This window comes from Myotis nattereri, assembly GCF_964212035.1.
Source record: "Myotis nattereri genome assembly, chromosome: 5".
Classification (NCBI taxonomy): Eukaryota; Metazoa; Chordata; class Mammalia; order Chiroptera; family Vespertilionidae; genus Myotis; species Myotis nattereri.
The window spans coordinates 83,404,872-83,431,173 of NC_138080.1; the positions used below are offsets into that span (position 1 = coordinate 83,404,872).

General features: G+C 48.4%; 1 protein-coding gene and 1 long non-coding RNA gene across 3 annotated transcripts in view; one reads left to right on the plus strand and one right to left on the minus strand.

Annotated features, from left to right (window-relative positions):
- Positions 1-227: 227 nt before the first annotated feature.
- Positions 228-11,550, minus strand: SPRY4 (sprouty RTK signaling antagonist 4; the record flags this gene model as incomplete). 2 transcript variants are annotated; one of them, XM_081091765.1, is made up of 2 exons in its annotated part: positions 11,541-11,550; positions 228-1,174 (listed from the first exon to the last, which is right to left on the minus strand). In XM_081091765.1, exon 2 carries the CDS (start codon positions 1,125-1,127, stop codon positions 228-230), a length of 900 nt encoding a protein of 299 aa, XP_080947891.1. In that variant the 5' UTR covers positions 1,128-1,174; positions 11,541-11,550. The 2 variants fall into 2 exon arrangements, with proteins under 2 accessions (XP_080947891.1, XP_080947892.1); XM_081091766.1 differs by lacking the exon at positions 11,541-11,550 and adding an exon at positions 6,555-6,608.
- A 1,487-nt stretch (positions 11,551-13,037) lies between these two features.
- LOC308519656 overlaps positions 13,038-26,302 on the plus strand; it is an 86,318-nt gene continuing 73,053 nt past the window's right edge. Inside the window, exon 1 of the long non-coding RNA XR_013996012.1 lies at positions 13,038-13,129. This is a non-coding gene — a long non-coding RNA (uncharacterized lncRNA). The remainder of the gene's footprint in view (positions 13,130-26,302) is intronic.

The following is a 26,302-nucleotide window of genomic DNA, read 5'->3' on the forward strand; positions in this document are numbered from 1 at the left end:
TGTCTGTTTCACGCCAAGTTCCAGGACCCGCAGAAACCCAGTGCTGCCGCTTCCTCTTGGGGAAGACAGTGGGGGGTCGGGGGGGGGGGGTGTCTGTTTCTTCCGAAGCTGGGGTGGCAGCCTGGCGAGGTCACCTGATGCCAGAACCTCTGGCCTCGCTGCAGTCTTCTCAGGTGTCAGGAGGGAACCCAGTTCCCAGGGGAGCGCCGGGGGCTTCGACCCAAATGTCAGAAAGGCTTGTCGGGTCTGCTGGCCTGGGCGTCGCCGGCGGCCGCCTTGCAGATGACGCTGTTCGTGTGCTTGCAGCGGCAGCCGGGGCGGCGCCAGCGGTCGTAGCCGCGCTGGGCCAGCTTCACGCAGCCGGTGGCGGGCAGGTAGCAGAGCAGGCAGGGCAGCACCAGGGAGAGGGCGCCCATGAAGGACCAGCGGGCGCAGCAGTTGGAGCGGGAGCAGGAGCAGGGGTGGTCGGCGCAGGAGCCCTCATCGTCCTCGTTGGTGCAGTGGTAGAAGACGCCTTGCACCAGGCACATGCAGGTGCCGTAGTTGACCAGGGTCTGGGCGGAGCACAGGCACTCCTGGTTGCAGACCCAGCACGAGGGCAACGTCCGGGGCGCCGCGCACTCCTTGCACTTGCACTTCCCGCAGGCCTCGCACAGCAGGAAGTGCTTGTCCAGCTCGGGCGGCGCCGCGGGCCCCTTGAGGTCCAGCGGCTTGCAGTGGATGGCCTTGGGCTGGATGCGCACAGCCCTCGGGGAGGCCTGGTCAGCCACGGGGGGCGGCGCCATGTGGTCTAGGAGCCGCTGGTCGGAGGACGTGCTGCTGCTGCTGCTCACGGAGCTGGGGCGGCCGCTGAAGGCGATCCAGTGGTGGGTGACGTCCTGGTCACAGCGGGCGGGCGTGGAGGCCGGCTCCGGGGCCCCGCCGCGGGTCCGCTTGGGGCCGGCGGGGGGCGCCAGGCCAGGGTTGTCGATGTAGTCGTTCTCCACGTGGCTGGTCTTCATCTGGTCGATGGGGAGGATGGTGAGTGGGTGCTGGAGCCGGCTGTGGGGCACGCGGCTGTCGAGAAGGGGCTGGACCATGACTGAGCTGGGAGTCAAGGGGGCGGTCTGTGGGATCGGGGGCTCCATGGGGCTGGAGGTCCTGGACAGCACTGAGAAACAGGCTTCTAGGGGCCCTGGGGGTGGGGGGAGGAAGAGAGAATGGATTCCAGGCGTCAGTGTTTGGCCTGTTAATACCCCCGTCCCCATCAGGTGTTGGGAGCCCAAATGAAATGGGAACTGGTTTCCTTTGGTGGAATCTCCAGAATTAAGGCTTAGATGATTAATAATGACAACAACAGTAATGGTAAGTGGTAGGAATTACACTTATTTAGCTCTTTACAAGTACCATGACTATCAAGTCACTGACTCTTTACAATAACCTTGAAACATTCCTACTATTATTATCCCTGTTCTAGTCACAGGAACCTAATGTTCAAAGTAATTGGCCCATAATGGCACAAAATGATCAGGAGCAGAACCAGGACTCAAACCTGAGTTCATTCTTGTAGTCCCTGCGAACCATGCTCCTCATTTAAGACAGATCGCTTGATGGTGATAAACACAGGCTCTGGAATCAGATCCCAGTTCGAATCCTCCCTCCTGTGCCTAACAGTGTTGCCACGAATGAGGTTCTTTAACCTCTATGCCTTAGTTTTGCCAACTATAAAATGGGTTCCCGTGAGGATTACATGGGAAAATGGACATCCAGTCCCTAACATCTTGCCTGGCACACAGCAAGCACTCCGTAATTTATCACCCTCCCAGAGCGCAACAGTGTGGGTTTCCTGAACACTGTTCAGCACAACGAGCCAAGCATTGTGCTGAGGATGTGGTGACCACGAGAGAGACAGCCCCTGTGCGCTCCCGTCAGGTTTATCAGCTGGATAAACACAAGCCTTTATTTCAGTCACAAGAGAAGGAAGGGCCGTATCTGATGCCTGCACGTCCAGGATATTAACTTATTACCAGCACTTCTAAGAGCAGCAACCTCCAGCGGCTAATAACCCAGGGGTAGGTGAGCTTCTGACAACTTGGATGGGAAATCCTCTCCAGGGGCACTCACATCGCCCATTTCCAAGTGCTGAGCTGAACATTCAGCCTAAATGCTATTTACTAGAATAGCTAAGCCAACCCTGGATCAGTTTCTAATTTCACTGAGAGAGTGCAATTTTAAGTTGGAATCCTGCCAGAGATTCAACTGCAGGGCCTGACACGGAACCCCAGGAAGTCACTTAAATCAAAGAGCGGAAACGGCTTGGTTCAAATTTAGAAAGTGCACATTGTTTTCTATTAGAAGTGCCATTTCCTCGCCTGCTGACCTTTACATTCGGAATTCGGCTGGAGATCAATTTAAAGAAATAGCAGCAGAAGGCCAAGACCTCTGCCCAAGGGGACATGATTTGGAATCCAAGAGAAAGATTAGACTCTGGGAAGATTCCACTGGGGGTGGGGGGTGGAGACAAAACAGGGTGTGCAGATAGAAGGGAGATATAATCATCTTTTAGAAAAGGGGGCGGGGTGGGCCACTGGAGTGATGTGTTATGGGTGGGATTTCGGGAAATGCTTTTTCAAGATGCTAATGATGTTCTAATTAGGAGAGCAGATCCTGCGCCTCAGGCTGTTAGGTTCATCTTCTCTCAAAGGTGATGCCTAAGAGGGGATGTGGATGGATAGGTTTCCACTTCCCCATACGGCTCCAGGCTTGGGACACAGTCGGTCCATCGCAATATTCCAATTACAGGAGAATGACACCTTGCCCGGATGACTCATCCATACTTCTCAATGTCTATAGTAAGGAATGAAGAGGAGATAAGAAAGGCATTCAGGGCCACTCAGCATTGTAGTTCCCCTTCTTGGAAACAGCGGTTTGATCAGCAATGGTACAGAGGTTGGGGAAGGGCTTCCTTAGATGCTTCCCAGCCCGTCTGAAGTAAAGAGCTAGCTCTAGATGCAAAGTTCACGAAGGGGATGGGATGAAAGGGAGCTTACCCACAGGCTTCTCATCTGTGCATCATCTATACTGCCAAATGCAAGGGGGAAAAAAAGAAAGCCTTTTCTACAAGGTTCAGTGCTCAGTCAACTGATCTTTCCCGTTCGCATAGGGCATGAACTGTTGGCTTAGCTCCCACCATCTGCCTGCGTAAAAGATGCTGGTATTTCTGTGCATGGTTTCTCCCATCTTGGAAAGTCTGCCTCCTGCCTCCACGTTTTCTCCCGATGAAAGGAGAGCATCATCTTCAAACGGGAGACTTCGTCATGGCAGTTAGCCCTAAGTGCCTGGCAGGTCTGCCAACCAAGTAGTCATTTGCCAAGGCGGCCTCCTGTGGTCAGGGCTGGATGGGGGGATGGCAAATAAGCATCTATGGAGAGTTTTCCAAGGATCAGGTTGGCCATGGGGGAGGAACTTCAGGGATTGCTACCTCAGCCCACTTACCCTTGCAGGGGTTCCAAAGGCTTGCCTCTAGAACAGTGATGGCGAACCTTTTGAGCTCGGCGTGTCAGCATTTTGAAAAACCCTAACTTAACTCTGGTGCCGTGTCACATATAGAAATTTTTTGATCTTTGCAACCATAGTAAAGCAAAGATTTATATTTTTGATATTTATTTTATATATTTAAATGCCATTTAACAAAGAAAAATCAACCAGAAAAGTGAGTTCGCGTGTCATAGGCTCGCCATCACTGCTCTAGAGTAAATGGGTTTGGGATCAACAGAAGAGGGTTAGGAGCCCCACGTCCTTTGCTTGGAGGAAAAGGTGATGAGGTGTAAGAATGGAAAATGCTGACAGGGGCCCAGGATGAGACTTCTGGAGCCAGCCAAGAGGTGCCTCAGCTAGAACCCCCACCCCAGACAAAGACAACTTGATTCCCTTATTCCAGAAGCTCAGATCACGAATACTCAGGGTCCTGCCAACAAAATGTCAGTGGTGGCTTGAAGGCTGTATTGCCCCATGTCATTGGGCTTGGGTCTCTTAGGACCAGGATTGGGACTTGCCATGCTGTGGGAAGAAGGAGGGGTACCATACGCCCTCACCTAAGCAGATGATCCACTCTCCTTTCCCCAGTTCTAGTCTGAGGTTCTTTAAAAACAGCCTAGCTGGTTTGGCTCAGTGGATAGAGCATTGGCCTGCAGACTGAGGGTCCTGGGTTCAATTTCAGTCGAGGGCACATGCCGAGGTTGCAGGCTCGATCCCGTGCAGGAGGCAGCCAATCAATGATTCTCTCATCGTTGATGTTTTTCTCTATCTCTCTCCCTTCCTCTCTGAAATCAATAAAAATATATTTAAAAAACACACAAAGAAAACAACCATTTTCTGTGGATGAAGCAAAAGGCACGAGCAATGCTCAGAGATTTTAACAGGCTCTGTCTGTAATCAGAAGACAGATTCACTGAAAAAGTCCCATGGAAAAGTCCCACAAGGAAGCCAGGATGGGAGCAGGGCCTGCAGGGAATGGGGATATTGGCATTTAGAAGGCTCCCATCACCTTCCAAAGGCAGCTGTCAACATCTGGGCCTGCATTTAGGGCCAGACATGGGGGTGGAGCTTGGTCCACAATGACTCAGCTCTCTTGGGACAGGCTGCATGCAAGATGGCTCCAGCAGGCATATTCTAAAATGCATCTTCCCTGAAATCCAAAACACTAGTTCAAAAAGACATATGCACCCCATAGTCATTGTAGCATTATTTACAATAGCCAAGCTATGGAAGCAACCTCAGTGTTAACTGACAGACAAATGGGTAAAGATACGGTACATGTGTACAGTGGAATATCACTCAGCCATAAAAAAGAATGAAATCTTACATTTGTGACAACATGGATGGACCTAGAAGGTATAAGTAAAATAAGTCAGACGAAAACAGGTACCATATTTCATTTATATGTGGAATCTAAAAAAACAAAATAAATGAAGAAACAAAACAAACTCATATTCAAAGAACAAATTGACAGTTGCCAGATGGGGGGGGGGGGGGTTTGTCTGAAAAAAGCGGAAGAGATTTAAAATATAAATTGTCAGTTATAAAACCAGTCACAGGAATGTGAAGTACGGCAGAGGGAATATAGTCAATAATATTGTAATGACTATATAAGGTGTCAGATGGTACCAGCCTTACCAGGGTGATCACTTTGTAAGGTACACAAATGTTTAATCACTATGTTGTGCACCTGAAACTAACTGTAATTGAAAAAGAAAACAAAATTTGTAAAAACAAAATATTTTTTTCTAATTAAAAAAATAAAACACAAATTTCCTATCATAACCCAGATACAGGATTCCTTCTGGCCTCTAGCTAGCTCAGCAAAAACTACCTGCTGGCTAAGAAGCTGCAGGGCTCACACCTTCTCAGGCCTCATGGCCTCCCCTCCCCATTAGCAGGGACCCTCCACAGGAGGGCTGAATTCATTTGGCTGACAAAGAAAAACAACTTCCGGAACTGCCAGTTAGATAAACCCCTCAGCACAGCTAAATGAAGTCTCAAAAAAACCCAATCCTCAATTGGTTTAGAAGATCAATCTCTACTCCCAGGACACACCCACCCTCCAGAGTCTAAGCAAGGCTGAGGCTGATGAACTTTAAGTGCAGTTTAATATGTACTCTGCTTCCCCTGCAAGGAAGGAAGGATTTATAATATAAATAGGAGGAGGCTTTGCCTCGTTTAGGCTGTTTGGAAGACTGATGGCCAATTTGAAAGACTATGGACAGAGAAACAAAGCCAGCACTCCACTTAGACAGAGAAGCATCTCTACTGAGTTTTAGGTGGTGGGCCTATGGATTAGCACGAGGAAAGAAAACTTTCACTCCACTCCAACCTTCTAATAATAATAATTATTATTATGGAAGCAGCTAATATTTATGAAACATTTCTTGGTGTTAGGCTCTGTGATAAGCCCGCGATGATTTTCCCACTTAATCCTCACCAGCACCTTGGAGGATCACTCCCATTTTGCTGAGGAAGAAAGTGGAAGAAAAAAGGGCCATAGAGCTGGCAAGGGATCAGGGAAGGGCTCAACCCCAGAGAGCAGAAGCTCCAGACATTGCAACGTCAGCCCTGACTTACAGTAGTAACTTCTGGTTATTCATGGAAAAGCATGAAAGCGCCAATCATTTTCACAGCCATGAACTCGACCAGTCTCCCCAGGCGGCCACCAGCCCTTGGGGAATGACATCAGGCCATCAGCGGGCTTTTAACCAAACCAGCAGGGAAATGAAGCCAATGCAGGCTGACATGAGCCTGGCCCCCAGGTAGGGGGAAATTTTCAGTGTGGCAAGTGGAGGCTGGGGGGTTTGAAATCTGCCATGAAACGAAGGCTCAGAGCTCAATTATTACCTTCACTTCCAATTCTGTTTTCTTTGCTATCCCTTCTGTCACCTCACTGCCTCTCCCCCAGTTTACTAAGAGTTTTTATTTTTATTTTTCTTAAAAAGTTGAATGGTCTCACTTGTAGGACCCTCAACAAACAAGGAGTCCCTAAGAGGAAACCCAGGAATGGGCGGGAATCCCCTCTCCTCCACCTGTAAAGCTGAACTTAAGGGTCCCTAGGGCTGTTCGTGGAGAGTGCATCCTGGCCCAGGGCTGTGGAGAGGGAAAGAGCAGCCAAGGTTGGAGGAAGCCAGAAAAACAGAGTCCTAGCAGACTGAACCGGCAGGAGATTGGAAAGCCCAGACCACATAGCCCTATACGTGCAGCTTGGCCGTCTGTGAGCCTGACACTGCTTTAGTACCTGTGGGGAGGGGCTGAGCCTCAGGCCCCCAGGAACCGGCAGAGCATGTTAAATGTCATCCTGGCACCACCCACCCACCCCTTCCCCTTGACTTATCCTGGGGAGGGGAGTTGGGAAATACTAGGAAAAGGCTGAAAACCACAGGTCAGTCAGAGACAAACTGGAAGAGGCTCTGAATGAATGGGCAGTTTCTGCACTGCCCATTCAGTCTCAGCAGGTTCTTTCAGGGAAGGTTGTTTAACCCTTTCACAGCTCAGAAAAAAAGGTCTCTAGTCTGCCAGAGAGCCCGCCCACCACTGTCCACCACTATTGCTTGGTTCTTTGTGACAACATCCCAGTTTAGTTAATTAAGTTCCAACCAAATAATGACTTATTGCTTCAAAAAGACTTTAAAGAGGAGGGGGAGGAAACCCAGGGACTTGGCTGCCCTACGCCCTACTGAGGAAGACAATCTCTGCAGCTTTGCCGAGAATGGCCTGGTTGAGAGAGGAAAGCATTTAGGCAGCTGGATCTGTCTGAGAGTCCTTGCTCTCCGCCCTACCTCCCACTCCAGTGCCGGCACTAGGGAGCTCACCTCTGGCCACAGTCTGTTCGATATCACAAAAGAAAACAGCTGCTTTTCATCACTTGGTCCCATCACCGGCTATCAGCTCCCAACCCTCTTCTCTTCCTCTTCCACAACCAATCAGCTGAGCTGCAAAGGCCCTGCGCCAGGAGGAGTGAGAGAGAGAGGTCTTGTACTTTGGCTCTGGGCTATTCTAATTGGCTTCAAATTTCAGCTTCAATCTATTACCCCCATAATTGTTGTCTGCTCAGATCCCCTTAAAGAGGGATTAGAAGTCAAGAGTCAGAGAAGAATGGGGCTAGAAGAAGTCTGTTAACACTGGAACAATTGGCCCACATCAAAGTGTGTGTGTGGGGGGGGGGGAGGTGCAGAAACCTAGACCCCCCAGGGCTCCCTCTTACTGAGGCCCGAGATCATTTTATCTTACCACCTCCAGGAACAGATGAACTTACCATAATTGATTTTTAGCTTACTCCTGGGATGGGGCAGGAAGTGACCCAGCCAGAAAAAGACTACCTGACAAGGGAAACCACTCTTCTGCAAATGGCCACCTGCCTCTGAAGGGCCTCTTCCCTCCTCCACCAGATCCAGCACATCTGTGCTCCCTCCCCAGTGCCCTTGCTTCCTCCACAACCGTCCTTGGAAAGAACAATCGTGATCACAGCTGAACGGTGGAGCTTCTTAAGCCCAGCCACATGTCCCGGATACAACCACAGCCTTGTCAGCTGTCCGGATCTGCAGGGTGGCCCCAGACCAGAGAGCCAAGAATATGCCGCCTCTTACATCACGCAACACCCCACACCTCCTGTGTAGGAAGGGGGCCCCTTCCACTCGGGGCCCAGTAGTAACGAATAGCACAGTCCCAGCCCTGCACACTTGCTGGCTGCTCTGCTGACCCTGGCCCCGTGGGAGGAGTGCTTCCTCCCCATTCTGCAGATGGGAGACTAAGGCGCGAGCTAAGCAGGTTTCCTGGCCACCATCTGCTCTGACCCAGCCCCCAGCTTGATCTGGAAGGAGTGAAACAGTTTTCAGTATGTTGCTCTATCACCTTCTTTCTCTGGCTCTTTGGAAAAAGCAAAAATCTGTCCCAATGACTCATTGTTTTCCCTTCTGTCAAGGAGATCCAGGTTGGCCAAGGGATGGAACCTTCTCCAGTCCTGCCATTCTCCTTCCTTATCTATATCCCAGATCCACATTTTCAACCAGATCCAGGTTTGTGCAAGAATCCTTCCCCCAAGTTTTCCTCACAAGGGAACTTCTACATCAGAAGGGACTCATGGCAGGCACTGTGGGTTCAGAACCAACTGAGTGCCGTGGATGCCATCACTGTCTGAGAACATGGAGTTTCTTCTCTGAAGAGAAGGAGGGGGCTCCTTGCTAAGCCTCCTTGGTACCAATACCCAGGACCTACACAAATGGATGGTTTGGGGGGGCCCGGAACTGGGGGCTGGAAGATATCACACCAAAGGGCTTTCAGCGGCAGGAACTGGAAGAGAAATCCCCATATAAGATGCCAAAGTATTAAGCCTTAGAGTAGCACCCCTCAAGGGCCACTTTCGGTGTGTGTGTGTGGCGAGTGCTAATGGGTTTTTTCTGCCCTTAATTTTTAAGTCACTGACTACCAAATTTTGCACTGAAAGGCTGCCTTTATTTGTTATTCAAATCAGTGAAAAACTCTGCACTGTGGGGTTTACCAGAATGGGGTGTGTGTGTGTGTGTGTGTGTGTGTGTGTGTGTGTGTGTTGCTGCTGCTGGTGGTGAGTAAAGAGTATGACCTGGACAGAGGGTGCAATTCCAAAGAGCCTCATCTGTGCACCCATTCTGGAAGGATGAAAAAAATGATATGAGGGCTCCAAATGGTCACCATCCCCACGCTCTGCCCTGCTTTAGCCAGGAATCATGTTATTCTGTGTCCTGCCTCCTCCCACCAAGCCCAACCAAAGCTTCGAGACCTGACCGTTCCACAAGCTCATCTGGAAAAGGTGGTGGGAATGAGAGCATTTACACTCCACAAAAAGGGGATGACTCCTGAGCTCAGAATCTCAAAAGGAAGATAACCAAGAGGTATCTTGAAAGTGTTCCTCTCTCTAGCTGACCAACATGTGTCCATCACGATTTCAGAAATCCGCCTCCAAAAAGCCCCCTACCCAGTACTGGCCATGCAGCTCAGTGGGTCAGTGTGTGCACGGCTCACATTAGGATTCGCCTGGAGCCTGCCGGGAAGTGAGGACCCTCCCAAGGGCTGGGAAAGAGGAAATTCAATTTCACACAGGACATGTCTACAACTTCTTTTCCCACCATTCTGGAGAGAGAGAGAGAGAGAGAGAGAGAGAGAGAGAGAGAGAGAGAGAGAGAGAGAAGAGAGGAGAGAGGAGAGAGAGATGGGTGGATGCAGAGGCCACCAACTACAGACCTCCCCTTCCTAGTCTGCCCCACACCCACACAAGAAAGGGGAAAAAAGCTGAAAATTTCAGATGTTTATGCTCCATTCCTGTGAAGATCCAGAGAACTCTAAACATTGTGAAATCACCAGTGCAATATTGGGTAGGGCCTCAGGCCAGACCGAGCTCATTAAGAGATTGATAAACCCGGACTTCCTAGAGGCTCTGGGCCTCCAGCTTACAACCTTGTATTTCCAAGAGGCTCATCAGAAAGACTGGAGATGGAGAGCCTTGGTCAGCTAACCAGACAGACATGTACTTGCTCCCGCCCCTCCCCGAACGGGAGAGAATCAACGCCACAGATTTGGAAGCAGGAAAGAGGGGCTTCTCTACTGAGTCTGGCCACTCCACTGAACCCCACGCCTTTCCTTTCAGCACTAACCATGCTGGAGTGGGAGTGGAAGGGGGCTCCCACTGCCTCCATAGGCCATAAGGCTGCCTCCTGCCCTCACCCAGGCCTGGCAATATGGATGCCCATCCAGCAGCTCTCAGCTCTCCCCTGTCCCCACCATCCAGCCCCTCCAGCCCAGTACCTTCTCCCATTGGTTGCAACCATTGCTTCCAAGCCATGCAACTATTTTCTGCCTCTCTTGCCTCCTCTACCCACAACCCCCAGCCCCCAATCAAAGAGAATTGAGAAACCGTCTTCTTGCACAAGAACAGCTACTGTCTAACTGCTTTTTGATCGTCTGCATAGAGGGGGAACTGGGCACAGCCCTGGCCCCAGTGATGGAGCTAAGCTCCAGCTGCCCTGGCTGGCCAAACCCGCCCTCGCCCCCCTTCACTGACCCGTGGCCTTGGCGGCTCAGGTTTTTTCAGAACGTACCGTCTCTATCCTCTCTTCTCAGTGATGTCAAGCTGGTACCACCAAGAAGGAAGGGGCAAAGCGGGAGCCTTATCTCTCCTACGCACGCAACCTCTTCCTCCAGCTCCCACACGCCCGGCGTTATGTAAACGCACCTACAGCCCCAGAGCGGCCTGGAGGCCTCGGGGCCTGGCACAGTTCGGTGCCCGGGGATAGGGAGGCACGAGGAGGCCGAGGAGCCTCAGGCCCTGCAGAGACCGGGAAAAGGACAGGCAACAAACTGCAAGGCAGTTAGTTGCACAGCATAAAATGCGGCAGCAGAGCAAAGGTCAGACGGCGAGGCACCGCCTCGCCAAAGAGAGGGAGCAGAAATGCCCAGTCCCGGGCCAGCCCGGCGCTGACCATCGAGGGGAGAGGCAGAAGGGGAGAAAAGCCAGTCCGTCATGACTCCGAAGGGGAAAGAAAAACCTACGTCGAGCATAGGCCGCTGCGGCGGGCTCTGGAGATCTACGGCAGAGCTGGCACCATGGGCACCGAGCCCGGGGTGGGCCAGCCGCCCAGGGCGAGGGCGCCCGCCGGACTCAAAAGGTGGCTCCTTACGTAGCCTATAGTCTCCCGATCCAGCGCCCGAGGCGGGTGGTGGCAGGAGGAAAGAGGCCAGGCCAGAGGCAAACTCCCGGGGCACGCACGGGGCTTCTCGAGTCAGAGTAGGGGGAAGCCGGGCTTGGTAATGTCCTGGGTTGGAAACGCCGGTGCCAGGCGGTGAATACCCTCCGCGCCGTGCCGGCCCAGCCCAGGGCGTCCGGGAGCTGCGGAGCACCGCAGCGACTCAAGGAGGCGCAGGGAGAGGGAAGGAACGCTGAGGCGCGCCTAGAAATAGCGCACCATTTGCCCCAGCCCAAAGGGGAGTCGCGTCGCGGCTCAGAGTGGGTCAGTTTCGGATTCCGAAACCGGCCAGGGACTTACTTTGAGGAGCCGCAGAATCACAAGCATTGCTTCACGTCTGTGCAAATCCCCTAACCCGAGCGGGTCAGAAGCCACTGTCCTCGCAGACGCCGGCTGAAGGAACCGGCACGGCTTCCTGCGCTCCGCAGCGCCAGCTCCGCGCTGTCAGCTTCTCTCGCAGCCTCCGCGGCGATGTTGCAACCACTGCCTGGGAAAATGGCTTTTTTATGAATGGGAGGGAAGGGAGCTCCAGTGCGCACGCGCGTCGTTCGCGATTCTATGAATGGGTGGGCACAAGAGACCCCCGCGCGCGCATGCGCCGAGCTCCTTTTTTTTTCTTTTCTTTTTTTTTTATGAATGGGGGGCCGGAAAAGAACTTAACCCGTGATTGTTGGGGCTGGCTCTCGCTCCTCCAGGGGCCGTCGTTCTTTTACAAAGACGGGTAGAGGTTGTTGTTGCCCCCCGCCTTTTTTTTTTTTTTTTAAATGAATGGAGGGCGGCGGTGACTGCTGCAGCTGGCTCAGCTGCGCGGGCTGTGCCCCCTCCCAGCCTGCAAGAGGAGGTAAAGGCCACCTTCAAGCCAATGCGGGCCTGGGCTGGAACCGTCAGTTTCGCTGGCGGGGGTGGGGGGTTGGAGGGGAGGGCGGGGGCGGCCTCTGGATCCTAGGCGGAGAGCTGGGCGGGGGAGGACACACCTAAATTTAGGGATCTCTACCCGCCCCAGGCAGTCGTGGGGGTGGGGAAAGGGAAGACCCCTGCTGGGGACCCTTCTCTGTCCCTAGACCAGCGGCGTCGGAGGAGGGGTCTTGAAGCTGCTTTTACCAATAATTAAGAAAACGTCAAACGTCCATATCAAAGAGGGGTGGAGTGGCGGTTAATGAATGAATCTCGTTCCTTTCCTGAGGCTGAGTCTCCCTTGAGTGAGTGCAGACCACCCCTCCCCCATTTCTTGGGTGTGGACAGCGACAGGGCCGAGGCCTCTTCCGGCTCCAGTCCCCCCCTCCCCGCCCCCCCAAAGGCGATGCTGGCTGCTGGGCGGAGGAGACCTGGCTCTCTCCTCGTAGCAACCCCTTCCCCCTCGCCCCAGGGTAACGTCCGCAGTGCCCCCGGCGTCCGTCGGTCCTCCTCGGGCTGCGCTGACTAACTGCTCCCGGTACACCCCCGTGCGTTTCCCAGCCCTCACGCAATGCGGATCTGAGCCTCGGATTTCCGAAGGCCAAGGCCCTGCTGCTGTAGGCGCCTTTCCCCAGCCACCCCCACCAGCTCCCCTCCGGAGAAGCAGGGGCGATGGGGAATTGGCCAGGTGGATGGGTGGAGCGACCGCGCAGAGGATGCTGCCGGGGTGGCCACGGGATTAAATAACAGGGCTCTTGAGCCGCAGAGGAAATGGAAGTGGCCGGGGATCTTTTCTTTGCAGTTAATGATGGGGGGTTGGGGGGAAAAGGGGAGCGTATCAGTCCCCACCGGTGAAAAGAAAAGGCCCCGCCATTAGGCCTAACTGAGGGAAGGTGGAGAGCCCTCGCAGCAGGCCCAGCTCCGCCCAGGAACCGAGGAGGCTGTAGCCTCCGGGGAGCCAGGGGTAGGGGGCGGCTTTGATGCGAGGATCAGAGGTAGGCTGGGGCCTGAATCCCCCACCCCCCCTCGTAAGATTTGTCCTGCTGATGTTCTGGCTTCACTGGAGGTTGGGAGGCTCTTTTTCTAACTACGCCACGATCGGACTGAGCTTGCCTGTTGCCAGAGGAGCCAATGACAGGCACCCGGGTCTGGGCTGGGCTGGGGCTCTGGAGACAGGCAACGGAGGAACATTTTGCAAACCCAAACCAGAACCCAAGCCACCGAGTCCCCCTTTAAAACGTTTTACAGTGTGGCTGACTGACTCGGCTCCTGGGGGCAGAGCAGGCCCTCCCTAGGGGAACTTCATTCATCCTTTCGGGGTCAAGACCTTCCTTAAAGCCAAGAAAAAAACCTCTATGAGGACAATCGAGTATTTTACAGTTGTGCAGGACTTCCCTTTGCAGGTATTAAAGTTCAATGTCATGATTCCCATTTGTCAGATACAGAATTTGAGGCCCAGGGGCCTGCACTTGGTAAATGGAAGATCTAGTAAATTCTAGTGCTGGTTTTCTAGATCTTTGCAACCCTGTTCTTTCCACTCTGCTACCATCCCTCTCGGCCTCACAAACCTAAAAACCTGTTTCTTGCAAGTCATTGAAGCATGTTAAGAAAGGAAGGTTGGAGCAGTAATTTTCCAGCTAGTGCTCACTCATGAGCCTCACTCAAACCTTTAAAAAGGATGGGAATAAATAAATCCTTTCTGGACTATGGAAGAACATCAGGATGTTGGGGGGTGGGGGAGTTTACTCTCCTGTTCCCTTTATTAGAGGGATTAGCCAAGAGACAGTGTTCCTTCCATTTCTGGTATTTTCCCAGCCCTTCTGAAGGAGGAGGTAAAGAGAGGCCAGGACTGCTCAGATGGTGAGAAGATGGGAGAGCCCCCAGTCTTGAGCTGGGAGGAGCCTGTGGTGCCTCTGATTTGTGTTTTAAGTTTCTCAGTGACTCGGAGGGTACTGGAGACCATATTCTGCTCTTCCTTGGGACCTAACCAGAGGAGAAGTTTGGGGCAACTGTTAGGAGAAATTCATTCATTCATTCATTCATTCATTCATTCATGCATTCATATATTCTGTGTTGGGCCCTGCCCTGACTCTGAGGACTCAGTGGAGAGAGACAGACAGCCCTCCCTGCTCTTGTGAAGCTCACAGCCTTTCGGAGAGGACAGATTTGAGGCCGGATGAGTGCTAGGAAGGGAAAATAAGTGGGGTCCTGGGATACGGGGAGCGGGAGAGGGATGTGATTTTAATTTGGACATCAAGGACTGTTTTTCTGAGAGCGTGCGGTTATGAGTTGAGTCCAGATGACTGAAGGAGTGAGCCTGAGGGTGTTTGAGGAGACATGTCAGACAGAGAGAGCCTGGGTGGAACCCCTGTGTGGGGACAAGTCTGACATGGAGGTGCTGACCCAAGACTTCATTGGCAACAGCTTGAAGAGTAAGGTTGAAGTTGGCCCAGTGAGCAGTTCAGATATTACCCTCTTACGAGTTTTAAGTAAGGCCGTGACACTCTGATCTGTGTTTTAAGTCTCCAACAGCCCAAAGCCCAGTGGGTGGGGGAACAAAATGGAAAATAGGGGGGGATTCAAAACATTTTTTCCTTAACAGGTTAAAGACACCACATCCTTTCTGTTGGACTGGGCGGCCGGTAGGCCTGTGCTGGACTTTTTTGCTACTTGATCTGACTTTGTTCATTCCAGAGCTGCTCAATGTCTTCCCCAAGTATAACTTTTCCTCTGGAGGCAAATCCTAACAACTTTGCATTCCTGCTCATGCTATTTACAGGCTTTTCACTTCAGGGTAGACGTCTTCACCCCCACCAGGTCATGGCCAGGGAAGTGGAGTGGGTTCAGTTCTGGGCTTTGCCCTCTTATTAAACTGCTGGCCTGGCCAGGACCTGGGAAGCTGAGTTAGTGGGGGTGAGGCAGGAATTCCAATTCAGTGACAGACATCTGTGGAGTGCTTACTTTGTGCCAGTCCTATGCTCAGCATGCTTTCCTATGTAATGCTGCTTTAAGAAGCTGTGTTCTGTCCTAGCCAGTTTGGGTCAGTGGATAGAGCGGCCGGTCTGCAGAAGGGTCCCAGGTTTGATTCTGGTCAAGGGCATGGTCAGGGCGTATGGGGGAGGCAACCAATCCAAGGCCCCTGGTCAGGGCGTATGGGGGAGGCAACCAATCAATGTGTCTTGGATGTTTCTCTCGATCCCTCTCCCTCCCTTCTACTTTTTAAAAAAAATTTTTTTTTTCCCTCCCTTCTACTCTTTCAAAAAAATCAATGGAAAAATATCCTTGGGTGAGGATTAACAACAGAAAAAGCTGTATCTGGGTCTCATCATTGCTCTTTTTCAGATAAGAAGTCAGAGACCAGGTTAGAACTCTGTTCTGGTACTAGCCCCTAGGCTTTCAATTATTTATTAATTTCACAAAAAATTATTATGCACTTCCTATGTGCCAGGCACAGTGTCAAGGCGTTGGGGTTACAGTGATAAGAGAGATAGACACTATGGAACTCACAGTCAGCGGTGACATCTCGGTGGGGGTGTGATTGGGGTATGCAGCACCTTCATTCATTTATTTGTTCAATTGACATTTCTCAGCCTCTGTCAAGTACAAAGCACTGAAAGCCAAGTCCCCCAGCCCAGACAGATTACTTGCCCCCACCTACATAAAAATTCTGGGACCACCACTGTTTACAATGAAGTAGGGGAAATAGACACTAAACAAATAATTGATCAAAGAATGATTTAATTACAGTTAACAGCGGTGGTGCATGAGAGTACAGAGAGCAAAGGAGGGGGCACAGCCTGGGGCCTGGAGAAGCTTCTCTGCAGCTCAGATCTGCTGAATGCAGACTCAGCCAGGCTGGGCTAGGTGGCAGGAGGCCCAGAAGCAGGAAGGAGCTGTGGGGAGGGCTAGGGCAATTGAACATGCCAGGGGGACCCTCGTCCTTTGAGGAAGGGAGGAGGCGTCAGAGCCCAGGTTGGAACCCTGTTCTGGCACTAGGCTTTCTGGCTCAGGGCGTTCAGCTATTTCAGTGTTGGAAGCTGGAGAACTTGCAAGAAATGTGCAGACAATGCCCGCAGACTGCTGGGGGTCAGCCCTGCCCTTTCAAGCTCTGTAGCCTTGGATAAGTTATTCAGGTTTGGCGTGCCTCAGTTTCCTCCTTTGTAATATGAAAACTTACCACCAAGGGTTGAATGGAACTTGAATGGAATAATGCACATAAAGACCTTAGAACAGCTTTTGGCACATTTCGATGATTATTTGACACATCCAGCCATTTTGATGCAAGGAATGGGTTAGAATTTTAAGAGGAGCCCATTTATCTAGGTCAGCGGTTCTCAACCTGTGGGTCGAGACCCCTTTGGCGGTCGAACGACCCTTTCACAGGGGTCGCCTAAGACCATCCTGCATATCAGATATTTACATTACGATTCATAACAGTGGCAACATTACAGTTATGAAGTAGCAACGAAAATAATTTTATGGTTGGGTCACAACATGAGGAACTGTATTTAAAGGGCCAGAAGGTTGAGAACCACTGATCTAGGTGCTTCAGAACCTCAAAAAGAAAGAAAAAAATCTTAGGTGCAAAGTTTTCTTTACTAATGAATAGGTGAGACAATAACACTGTGGCTGTCATTGCTGCTTTAACTGGGACCGTATTTGCAGGACACAAGTTATTTCCAACTATGTGGCTCGGTATCTTTGGTTCACCAAAGAGTTGAGTTTAACCATGGCCGGCATAGGTCGTGAAGTTCATGGCAGCAGAGAGTATAATGCTGACTCTATGCTGAATGGTGGTCCTTTTGTGTCAATCTGGGAAGGGGATGTTAAGCGCTTGGTGACTTTGCATAATTCCTAATCTCTTCAAACTTCTATTGTAAAAGGGACAGTCCTAGCGTCTGCTTCGGAGGGTTGTTGTGAGCACTAAGCACATGATGTTTTTCAAGTACCTTAGCTCAGAGCCAGGTGCACAGCTATTTTTGTGGTCCTCTCATTGTTCTGTGTAACAGGGAAATTGTAAAGATTTTAACTTGGTGATGAGAGTACAGATCACTAGCTTCCTCTCCTCCATCCTTCCTCCAAGGCCCTTGTTCTCACTCTGCTGTGGAAAGTAATACAAAAGACATGTTCCTGAAGACCTCACGTAATTCAAGAGTGATTTCCTCATCAGTGTGAATGTAAAGTCAGACTTGTGTAGCATCAGCTTTGGCAACAGAATCAAGGTTTTTGTGGATGTATTTATACGGCACAGTTCAAATTTGCATTAGTTCAAATGCACATAAAATGCACGCATGCTGTCCATTTCAGATGCGGGAGCTAAATCCAGGGCAACCAGTGTGAGCATAGAACCGGAAGAGAAGGAAACATGGCCACGAGTAGTCCCCTTGGTTCTTGCTTACAAATCGCAGAAATGGGGACCCTGGGAGAAGCAGGGATCAAAAATGGGTGTCTCGCCAAGCAGGGATCAAAAATGGGTGTCTGGACTCTGGAGGGGTCGGTGACTTTCTGGAGCCCCAATCTTGGCTTTCATGCTCCATGTGGGGGATGGGACTGCACCCTTCTTCCTGACTTAACAGGTGTGCGTTGGCCACCTTTTCTCCCCTGGACTTCGTTTCTGCCACCTCATTTAGTCATTCATTCATTCATTCATTCAACCAATATTTAAGCTCCTTCTAGGTACCAGGCAGTATGCCAGGCCCTGAGGATAAAACAGCAAATAAGTTATAGGGATCCCTTGATACAGGTTAGTTTTCTGAGGGCAGCAGATAATAAAAAGTAAACACTCAGGTAATAGCATAATTTCAAATGTTGGTCAAATCCGCGAAGGGAATAAGAAGGGGATTTGACAGAGATTGGGGGAAGGAACTAGCCTTTTTAGGGAGATCACAGAAAGCCTCTTTGGGCAGTCTAAAAGCTGAGGAACAAGAGCCATGCCAGTGCCCAGAAAGGAGGACACAGTGAGGGCAAAGACTAGGGCCAGCGGAAAGTGGTATGCTCCAGGAACACTGGCACCTTGGGCTTGAGACTGGAGTTGCTCATCTCTGCTTGAAGACCACACGGGGGCTGGCCCAGGCTCTGGACCCTGACGTCCACAGCCAGCGCCCTGGCCTCAGGCCCTGGGAAGAATTTACAACCATGCTGAGCCTGTTCCCCACCTGCCCAGGGGCCCTGGGAAGGCACAGGCTCTTTCTTAAAACCAGTTGTTACAGAGCTGGGTGCAAAGCAATTCAACGGAGCAGAATTTCTTTCTTAGGTAATCTTTTTATTGAAGTATAACGTTAGTTGAGCCATTTGAAATTGCTAATATGCAATCATTTTCATGATTGTACAAAGACAGCAATTTCCTGTGATTCAGCATAAATACATTCAGCAAAGAGCGTAAGTCAGAAGTATACAACTCAGTGAGTTTCCACACGGTGGACACCACTGTGGAACTAGCGTCCAGGTCAAGAAACAGAACATTGCCAGCATTTTGCAGGCCCCACTCATGCTACTTCCATCGCTATAACCATCACCATACCCTACCTCCACCCACAAGGCGGGTAATCACTATTTTGACTTTTGGCACTATAATATAACCTAATTTTTTATCTTCTATAAATGGAATTATACTGTAAGTACTTTTTTTGGTGAAATGTATTATGTTGTTGCATGTAGTTGTAGTTTTTTTTCACTGCTGTATGATAGTCCACTCATTATATGACTGTGGTACTGTATATGTATTCATTCTACTATATATGGGCATTTAGATGTTTCCAGTGCTTGCTTTTAAGAATACTGCTTCTGTGAACACTCTTGTACATGGCTTATGTTGAACACATGCTTGAATATCTGTGGATATATGCTGATTCAGCTTTAGTAGGTATTTCCAAACAGTTATCCAAAGAGGTTGTACTAATTCACACGCTCTGCACGACTTTATTCAATGCCTCCTTGCTGCCTAGCTCTTGGGCCAGGGTCTATGCCAAGGATGAATATGAGGATAGTAGTGGGGAGGGTACATGACATGATTCATGCGATGAATCTCTCTGTGTAGTGATTAAGTGGACAAGCCTTGCAGCCAGCTGGGCCTAGATTTGAGTTACTCAGATCCTCTATTTACCTACCACCTGTGACCTTGGGCAAGACACTCAATGTCACTGAGCCTCAGGTCCTTCATTTATAAAATAAGTATAAGTATAGTGGCTCTTATAGAGCCTTTCACCCATTCCTTTACATGAGAAATGTTTGTAGAATGCCTACTATGGGCTAAGCTCTTTTCTGAGTACCGAGAATTCAGGGGTAAACTAGACAGAGGAGGCTTTGCCCGCGGGAAATGTATGTTCCAGTTACGGGAAACAGATAATGACAGAGCAAACAAATCATCAGCGTAATTTCAGATAGTGACACATGCTATGGAGGCCATACAACAGGGTGCTGTGATCAAGCAATGGGGTTAGGGTGGTAGGGGAATCAGGGAGGTAGTAGCTGAGCTGTGATCCAAATGATCAGAAGAAGGCATCCAGGGATGATCTGAGGGAAAAGCACTCCAGGCCGGAGGCTTGCTGGTGCAGAGGCCATGAGGGAGGAACAAGCTTGGTGCATGTGAGTTACCGCGAGAAGACTGATGTGGCTAGAATGGCCTGAGGGGAGGGCTGTTTGAGACAAGGCAGCAGAAATGAGCAGGAGCCTGGTCATGTAGGGCCTCAAAGGCCATGGTAAAGAGTTTGCATTTTATTTTAATATCAGTGGAAGTCATTAGAGGGTTTTAAGCAGGGGACCAACATGAGCTAATTTACATGAAGATTAACAGAAAATTATATATATATATATATATATATATATATATATATATATATATATATTAGAGAGTCTGGCATAGAGCGATGGTCAATAAATGTTAGTTGCTGCTACTGCTATTATTGTTCTTATTGATGCTCTTAAAGAATCTAAAAATTTTCATCCTCAATGAGGACGAGAAAGCCAAGGCATAGAGCCATTACCATCCACGTGTAAAGTCAATCAAATCAGAGAACAGGATGTAGATATTATTAATCAGCGGAAATGCTTTTGGTTCCTTTCCCAAATGGGAATTTTAAGACAGGATTTTCTCTGTGGTTAGCAATTGTCTGGAGCCAACCACACTCAGCTCCTTCAGCCCCACTTTGCCAAAATGCCCAGAGTTCAGTCACTTGGGTGCCATTGGCTGCGGTCCTGCTGCCATTTAGGGCCCTTGGAAAGGCTCACCTGCTTTCTCTGCGTCTGATGGGCCAAGAATGGGGAGGCGCTCCCTTATCCTCACCAGGTTACTGAGATGCCACCAACTGCCCGGGCTTGGAGGCTCTCCCACCACGTTCTTACATATAAATAGCCCAGGGAATGTTTTTATGTCCAGAAAAGGCCTTTGAAGGAAGCTGCCTTTAACTTCTCTCTGATACAGAGAAATGTCATGTTAATGATCTGTGAATGAATGAATGCAAATTGAGTAATGAAACTGGGCAAAGCTTCATAGGGTATATAACACTCGTTTCTGGGCAAAGTGCCCTTCTCTTAGTAAGGATGTTTTCATTCCTTCATTTATCAAACTTTATTGAGCTTCTGCTAGGTGCCAGGCACTATAGAGCAGTGAGCAAAAAAGGTGCCATCTTAGCCCTAATGGAGCTTCCAGTGTAGTGGGACATACATTCATCAAATAATTGCACAAATATAAATAGAAAATGACAACAATGGGAATTGAAACAAAAAATGGGAATTGAACCAAAAGCATTTCCTGTGATTAATAAAATCTACATCCTGTTCTCTGATTTGATTGACTTTACACTCACGGATGGTAATGGCTCTGCAGGAGAGGTAATTAATGCCCTGAAGGTATATAATGAAGGCCTGGGATTTGGGAAAGTTCCTCTAGTAAGTGTCATTTGAGTTCAGCCCAAAAGGATGAGTGGTGACAAGTAGGTTTGGGGGTTGGAGTGAAAAGTATTCCAGGCAGTGAGCAACATATGCAAAGGTCCTGAGGAGGGAGGGAGTATGCATGGTGAATGCAAGGATATAAGAGAAAGCCACTGTGACTACAGGACTGAAATGGGGTGGATTCTGGTTCCAGAAAGAGCTAGAGATATATGGTAGAGAGGACAGATTGTAAAAAGCATTGAAGACTATGCTAGGATATATAATGCTATCCTTCTCGAGGACTGTGGGATGCTCCTAAAAGGCTTGAAGCTGTGGAATTGAACCATGACCCCTGGTTCATAGGTCAACCCTCAACCACTGAACCACTGAGTGTGGCCACAGTGTGGAAAATGGATCGGAAGGGGCCAGAATGGGTTCTGGTAACTTCCCAGCCTTCCTTGGCCCTTCAGTACTAGAGGTGACAAAGGAGTGCTGTTTTTCCCAGTGTCAGGGTGTTGCACTATCCCCGCGGTCTCCATGCACTTTCCTCACATGTTTGCAAATAGTTCATTTGTCAAACTCTCCTCACATGATCGAATTGTTCTGTTTGCCTTTATGGAGAAATCACCTTGGCTGGATAAAGCAGGAGCAAACTTTAGCAGCTACTTAACCTAACTCCTTTGTTTTACTTGTAACAAACACATATTAACTGGATTTTGTTTTCTAGACACTTTGACAAGCTATGGGGTTTTTTTTCAATGCAGAGCAGTGCATTTCAGTTCACATGCATTTATGTAAAGATTGAAAATTACCGAATTAGTTAGATTTCTTTCTGTCTTATTTTGTGCTATTTGTCCTGTATATGTCTGTGTGTGCTGTGTGTGTTTAGATTTATAACAAAGTTAAGAGGAAGGTGCATATACCCCCTTTACCTGCATGTGTATAACCTCTGCTTTGCCCTGACTTTTCTTTTTGTTTTTTCTTCTACTTTTTTGTCTTCTTATGGACTGAGGTTTTTTTTGTTTTGTTTTTTGTTGTTTTTTTTTTTTAGCAGTTCATTGATTTATTCAGGGACACATAATGGACTGAGGTTTTCCTCATTAATTGACTTGAAAATTAGAATCAATTTATTCATTTTAAAAATATACATTTTTATTGATTTCAGAGAGGAAGGGAGAGGGAGAGAGAGATAGAAACATCACTGATGAGAGAGAATCATTGATCGGCTGCCTCCTATACACCCCACATTGGGGATGGAGTCCACAACCTGGGCATGTGCCCTGACCGGGAATCGAACCATGACCCCTGGTTCATAGGTCTACCCTCAACCACTGAGCCATGCCGGCCGGGCTCTATTTATTCTTTTAGTGGATCCCCTACATATTTAAAAATGACCATTTTTACCCTCTTAAACAATTCAAGACCCTTAAGCTACTTTAACTCTTAAGTCTCTCCCCCTCCACCTTGATGCCTCCTCCCCCCATTTATATTCTGTTGTAGTCCTGTGTTTTCATTCTATCTTTTTTTTTTTTTAGGACAGATGAGACACTATTGTTGTTTCTTTTTTAAAAATATGTTTTTATTGATTTTAAAGAGAGGAAAGGAGAGGGAGAGAGAGAGAGAGAGAGAGAGAGAGAGAGAGAGAGAGAGAGAAAGAGAAACATCAATGAGGGAGAAACATTGGTTGGCTGTTTCCCACATGCCTCCTACCAGGAACTGAGCCTGCAAACTGAGCATGTGTTCCTAATGGGAATCGAACCGGCAACCTCTTGATGCATGGGACGACACTCTATTATTACTTCTTTTTTTTTTTTTTTTAAAATATATTTTATTGATTTTTTACAGAGAGGAAGGGAGAGAGATAGAGAGTTAGAAACATCAGTGAGAGAGAAACATCGATGAGCTGCCTCCTGCACATCTCCCACTGCGGATATGCCCACAACCCAGGTACATGCCCTTGACCGGAATCGAACCTGGGACCTTTCAGTCCGCAGGCCGACGCTCTATCCACTGAGCCAAACCGGTTCCGGCTATTATTACTTCTTTACACAGTCAAATGTTGTTCACTGGTCGCCGCCTTTTCATAAGAGCATCTGTCTGAGATTGCCTTCCTTCTATCTGAAATGAATTCTTTAAAATTTCCTTCAGTAAAGGTCTATTGGTAGTAAGTTCTCTCAATTTTTGTTGGTTGAAAATGACTTTCTTTCACCCTTATATTTAAAGTCTCGAATAAAATTCTGATTGCCACTTACTTTGTCTCAGCACATTAAAGATGCTCTTCTGATTCCCACTGTGGCTGCTGAATAGTGTGTGGTCAGTCTAATTGTAGTTTCTTTGTTATTGACCTGTATTTGTCTCCGGCCCTCTAATTTCACTATGGTGTAAATAGGTATGAATATCTTTTTCTTTATCTGTCTTAGGATATACAGACCCAGAATTTGGAAAAATTCTCAGGGGGCCAGCACTAGTATGAAGCCAGTGAGGTGCCTAGGGCACCAAACTTAAGGAGGTGTTCATTCCTGAGTTTGGGGCAAATACAGGATTAGCCCTTTTATACTTTAGGCACCTCACTCTATTTCTGATTCTGACTCTACAAATACCTCCTCTTCCTTATTCTTTCTTTATTTTCTTCTGTAAATATATATTAGACCATCTTATTTTATCCTCCAATATCATATACATAATTCTTCATATTTTTTTTTATCTCTTTGTATCTCTGGATCACTTTCTAGATTTCTTCACATCCATCCTCCAATAAACAGATTCTGCTTTCAACAGTATCTAATCTGCTACTTAACCTATTTTAGCTTTTATTTTATTTTTTTTCAAATTGCTCGATTGCCTCTTATAGTCTTTTGCTCTTGGCTCATGTATTTAAAGCTCACATTTATTTCTTGAAATGTGTTAAACATACCTATTCATATTCTGTACTTGATACTTCTGTATCTCATATTTCTGTGAGTCTGATTATGCTGTCTGTTGTTTCTGCTGCTTCTCAGTTATGGTGCCTTGTTTCTTTGTGTGTTTTTTGATTTTTAACTTTAGGCTCAATCTTTTGAAACTTTGTGGATATTCCTTGTGCATGGGTTGAAATTGCAGTCCCTTCAGAGGGGATTTGTATTTGCTTTTACCAGTTACCAGGGTTTATTCCTACCTTGAGTTCCTTAAACTAAATTTTCTGCTTGAAGTTTTTCAGATTACAGAGGGTTCAGGTAGTTTAAATTCAGTCTATAAACTCATGTGAAGCTGGCTTGTAGTTATGAATTTTAAGGGAATATTTCGTTTTTATTATCTCACTAGGTATCAAAGTTGGGCAAACAAATTTCCCTTCTGTGCCATGAATTTATTTCTCATTCGCCCTTACACAAAGTTTGTGACTCTTTGTAGACCCTTTGGAGGGACTTCTGTTCGACTTTGTAACTTGTATGAGTTTAAGCGTTGTCTCCTGTCCTCCTCATTCCTTGTATGCGTCGAAATGGACGCTCCACATCACCACGTGTTGGCAGACACCCTCAGTCTAAGCTGTCTTGGGCACTCACTTCTGTTCCAGAGTTCTCTTTTCATGTCTTTTTTTGGCTTCTGTATAATCTGTACTTTTGTGCCTATTCAGCAAGCATTTTTGAAAACAATATTAGATATATTATTCATTATTTGGAATTGTTTTCATTGGTTCAGAAATTGAGCTAATTCCTTTACATTCCCAGAGAAAGAGGTAGCATGTTATAGTACAAAGAGTTTTGAGGCCAGACCATACTGGGTTCGAATCCACATTTCATTTTTGCAAAACCCCCATGATATAGGTGCCATTTTTATCTGCTATCCCACCCTGAAACAGAACAGACTACTGAGTCCCCCAAATTCAGTATTTACCTAAATATAAATGCACTGAAGTATTTCATCTATGGGGGGAGGAGGGGAGACACAATAAAATTGAAACACTGGACAACAGGCACAGTGACTTTAGAATGCAGTGGGCAAAAAAGAGAATGCAGTGGAAGTTCTTTAATTGGCTATGAGGAACGAAAGAAAGGGCAGAATAAAAGATGACTCCCCGCCTGTGAGTGGTGCCAGATGGATGGTGCTTTTAGAAATAAGGCACTCAGAAAGCGAGCTGAGTTTGTTTTCTGTTTGTTTGCTTAGTGCCTCGGTTTCCTAATCTGTAAAGCAAGGTGGTCAGACTGACCACCTTCAAATCTTCTGCGGTTCTAGTCCTCTTGAGGTTTAGGAATTGGCCAAACAACTCAAGAGGAATTGTCTGGCAGGCAGTTGGAATTCAGAGCTGGAATCTGGGTGTGTGCGGGTCTCAGTGTGTGGACATATTGACCTGAGTGGGAGATTGGGGAGGGGAGGGGTGATAGTAAGACATGGAGGTGGATTTATACAGGAAGATGGCATGTTTGTGGGTAATGACGTGTCATACAATACAGGGGGTGTATTAGTTTGCTAGGGCTGCCATAATAAAGTGCCTCAGGTGAGATGGCCTAGACAACAGAAGTTTATTTCCTCATAATCCTGGAGTCTAGAAGTTTGAGATCAAAATGTTGACAGGGTTGAGGCCTCTCCCCTTGGCTTGTAGACGGGTTTCTCTGTCTCCACGTGATCTGCCTTCTGCTGATGTCCTACTTTCCTCTTCTGAGGACACCAGTGATATTGGGTTAGGGTCCATCTTAATGACCTCCTTAGTTACTTTTCAAAGACCCTATCTCCTAATAGAGTTACACTCTGAGGTATAAGGGATTAGGATTTCAATACATGGATTTTGGTGGGGAACACAGTTCAGCTGTTAATAGAAGGTAGGAATATGGGACCGAGAAAGGGGGTGGGAGGACAACAGAACAGTCACCTAGAGAAATCGAAGGGGAAGAAAGGTGCTGAGAGAGGTCGTGGGGACCAAGAATGGAGGAAAGGGCACCTGGATTGACAGTGGGAACTCCTGGGGATTACCTATAAGGAAGCCAGTAGAGAGATGGAGGCCAGGCTTTCAGGGATGAGGCATATGCCGCAGGTAGGAGAGTGGAGGGGCAGGCCAAGCAACAAGCTTTTGGTGTCACTTCCAGGCACAGTAGATACCCCAGATACTTATTTATGGAATGGACACTCCAATTTCCTTTCCTCCCTCCTCCCACATTCCATGGTCCTGGGACTCACTTTCTCTTTAGAAACTCTGAGGTGAGGCTGCATTCCAGGACCTTGGTCCTGAGTTATTCGTCTTATGTAGCTGACTCTTGAGGACAAAGCAGGGAGAACAGAACATCTTTTTTCTTAAGAAGCCAGAGAGGAGAGGGGGAGAGAGAGAGAGA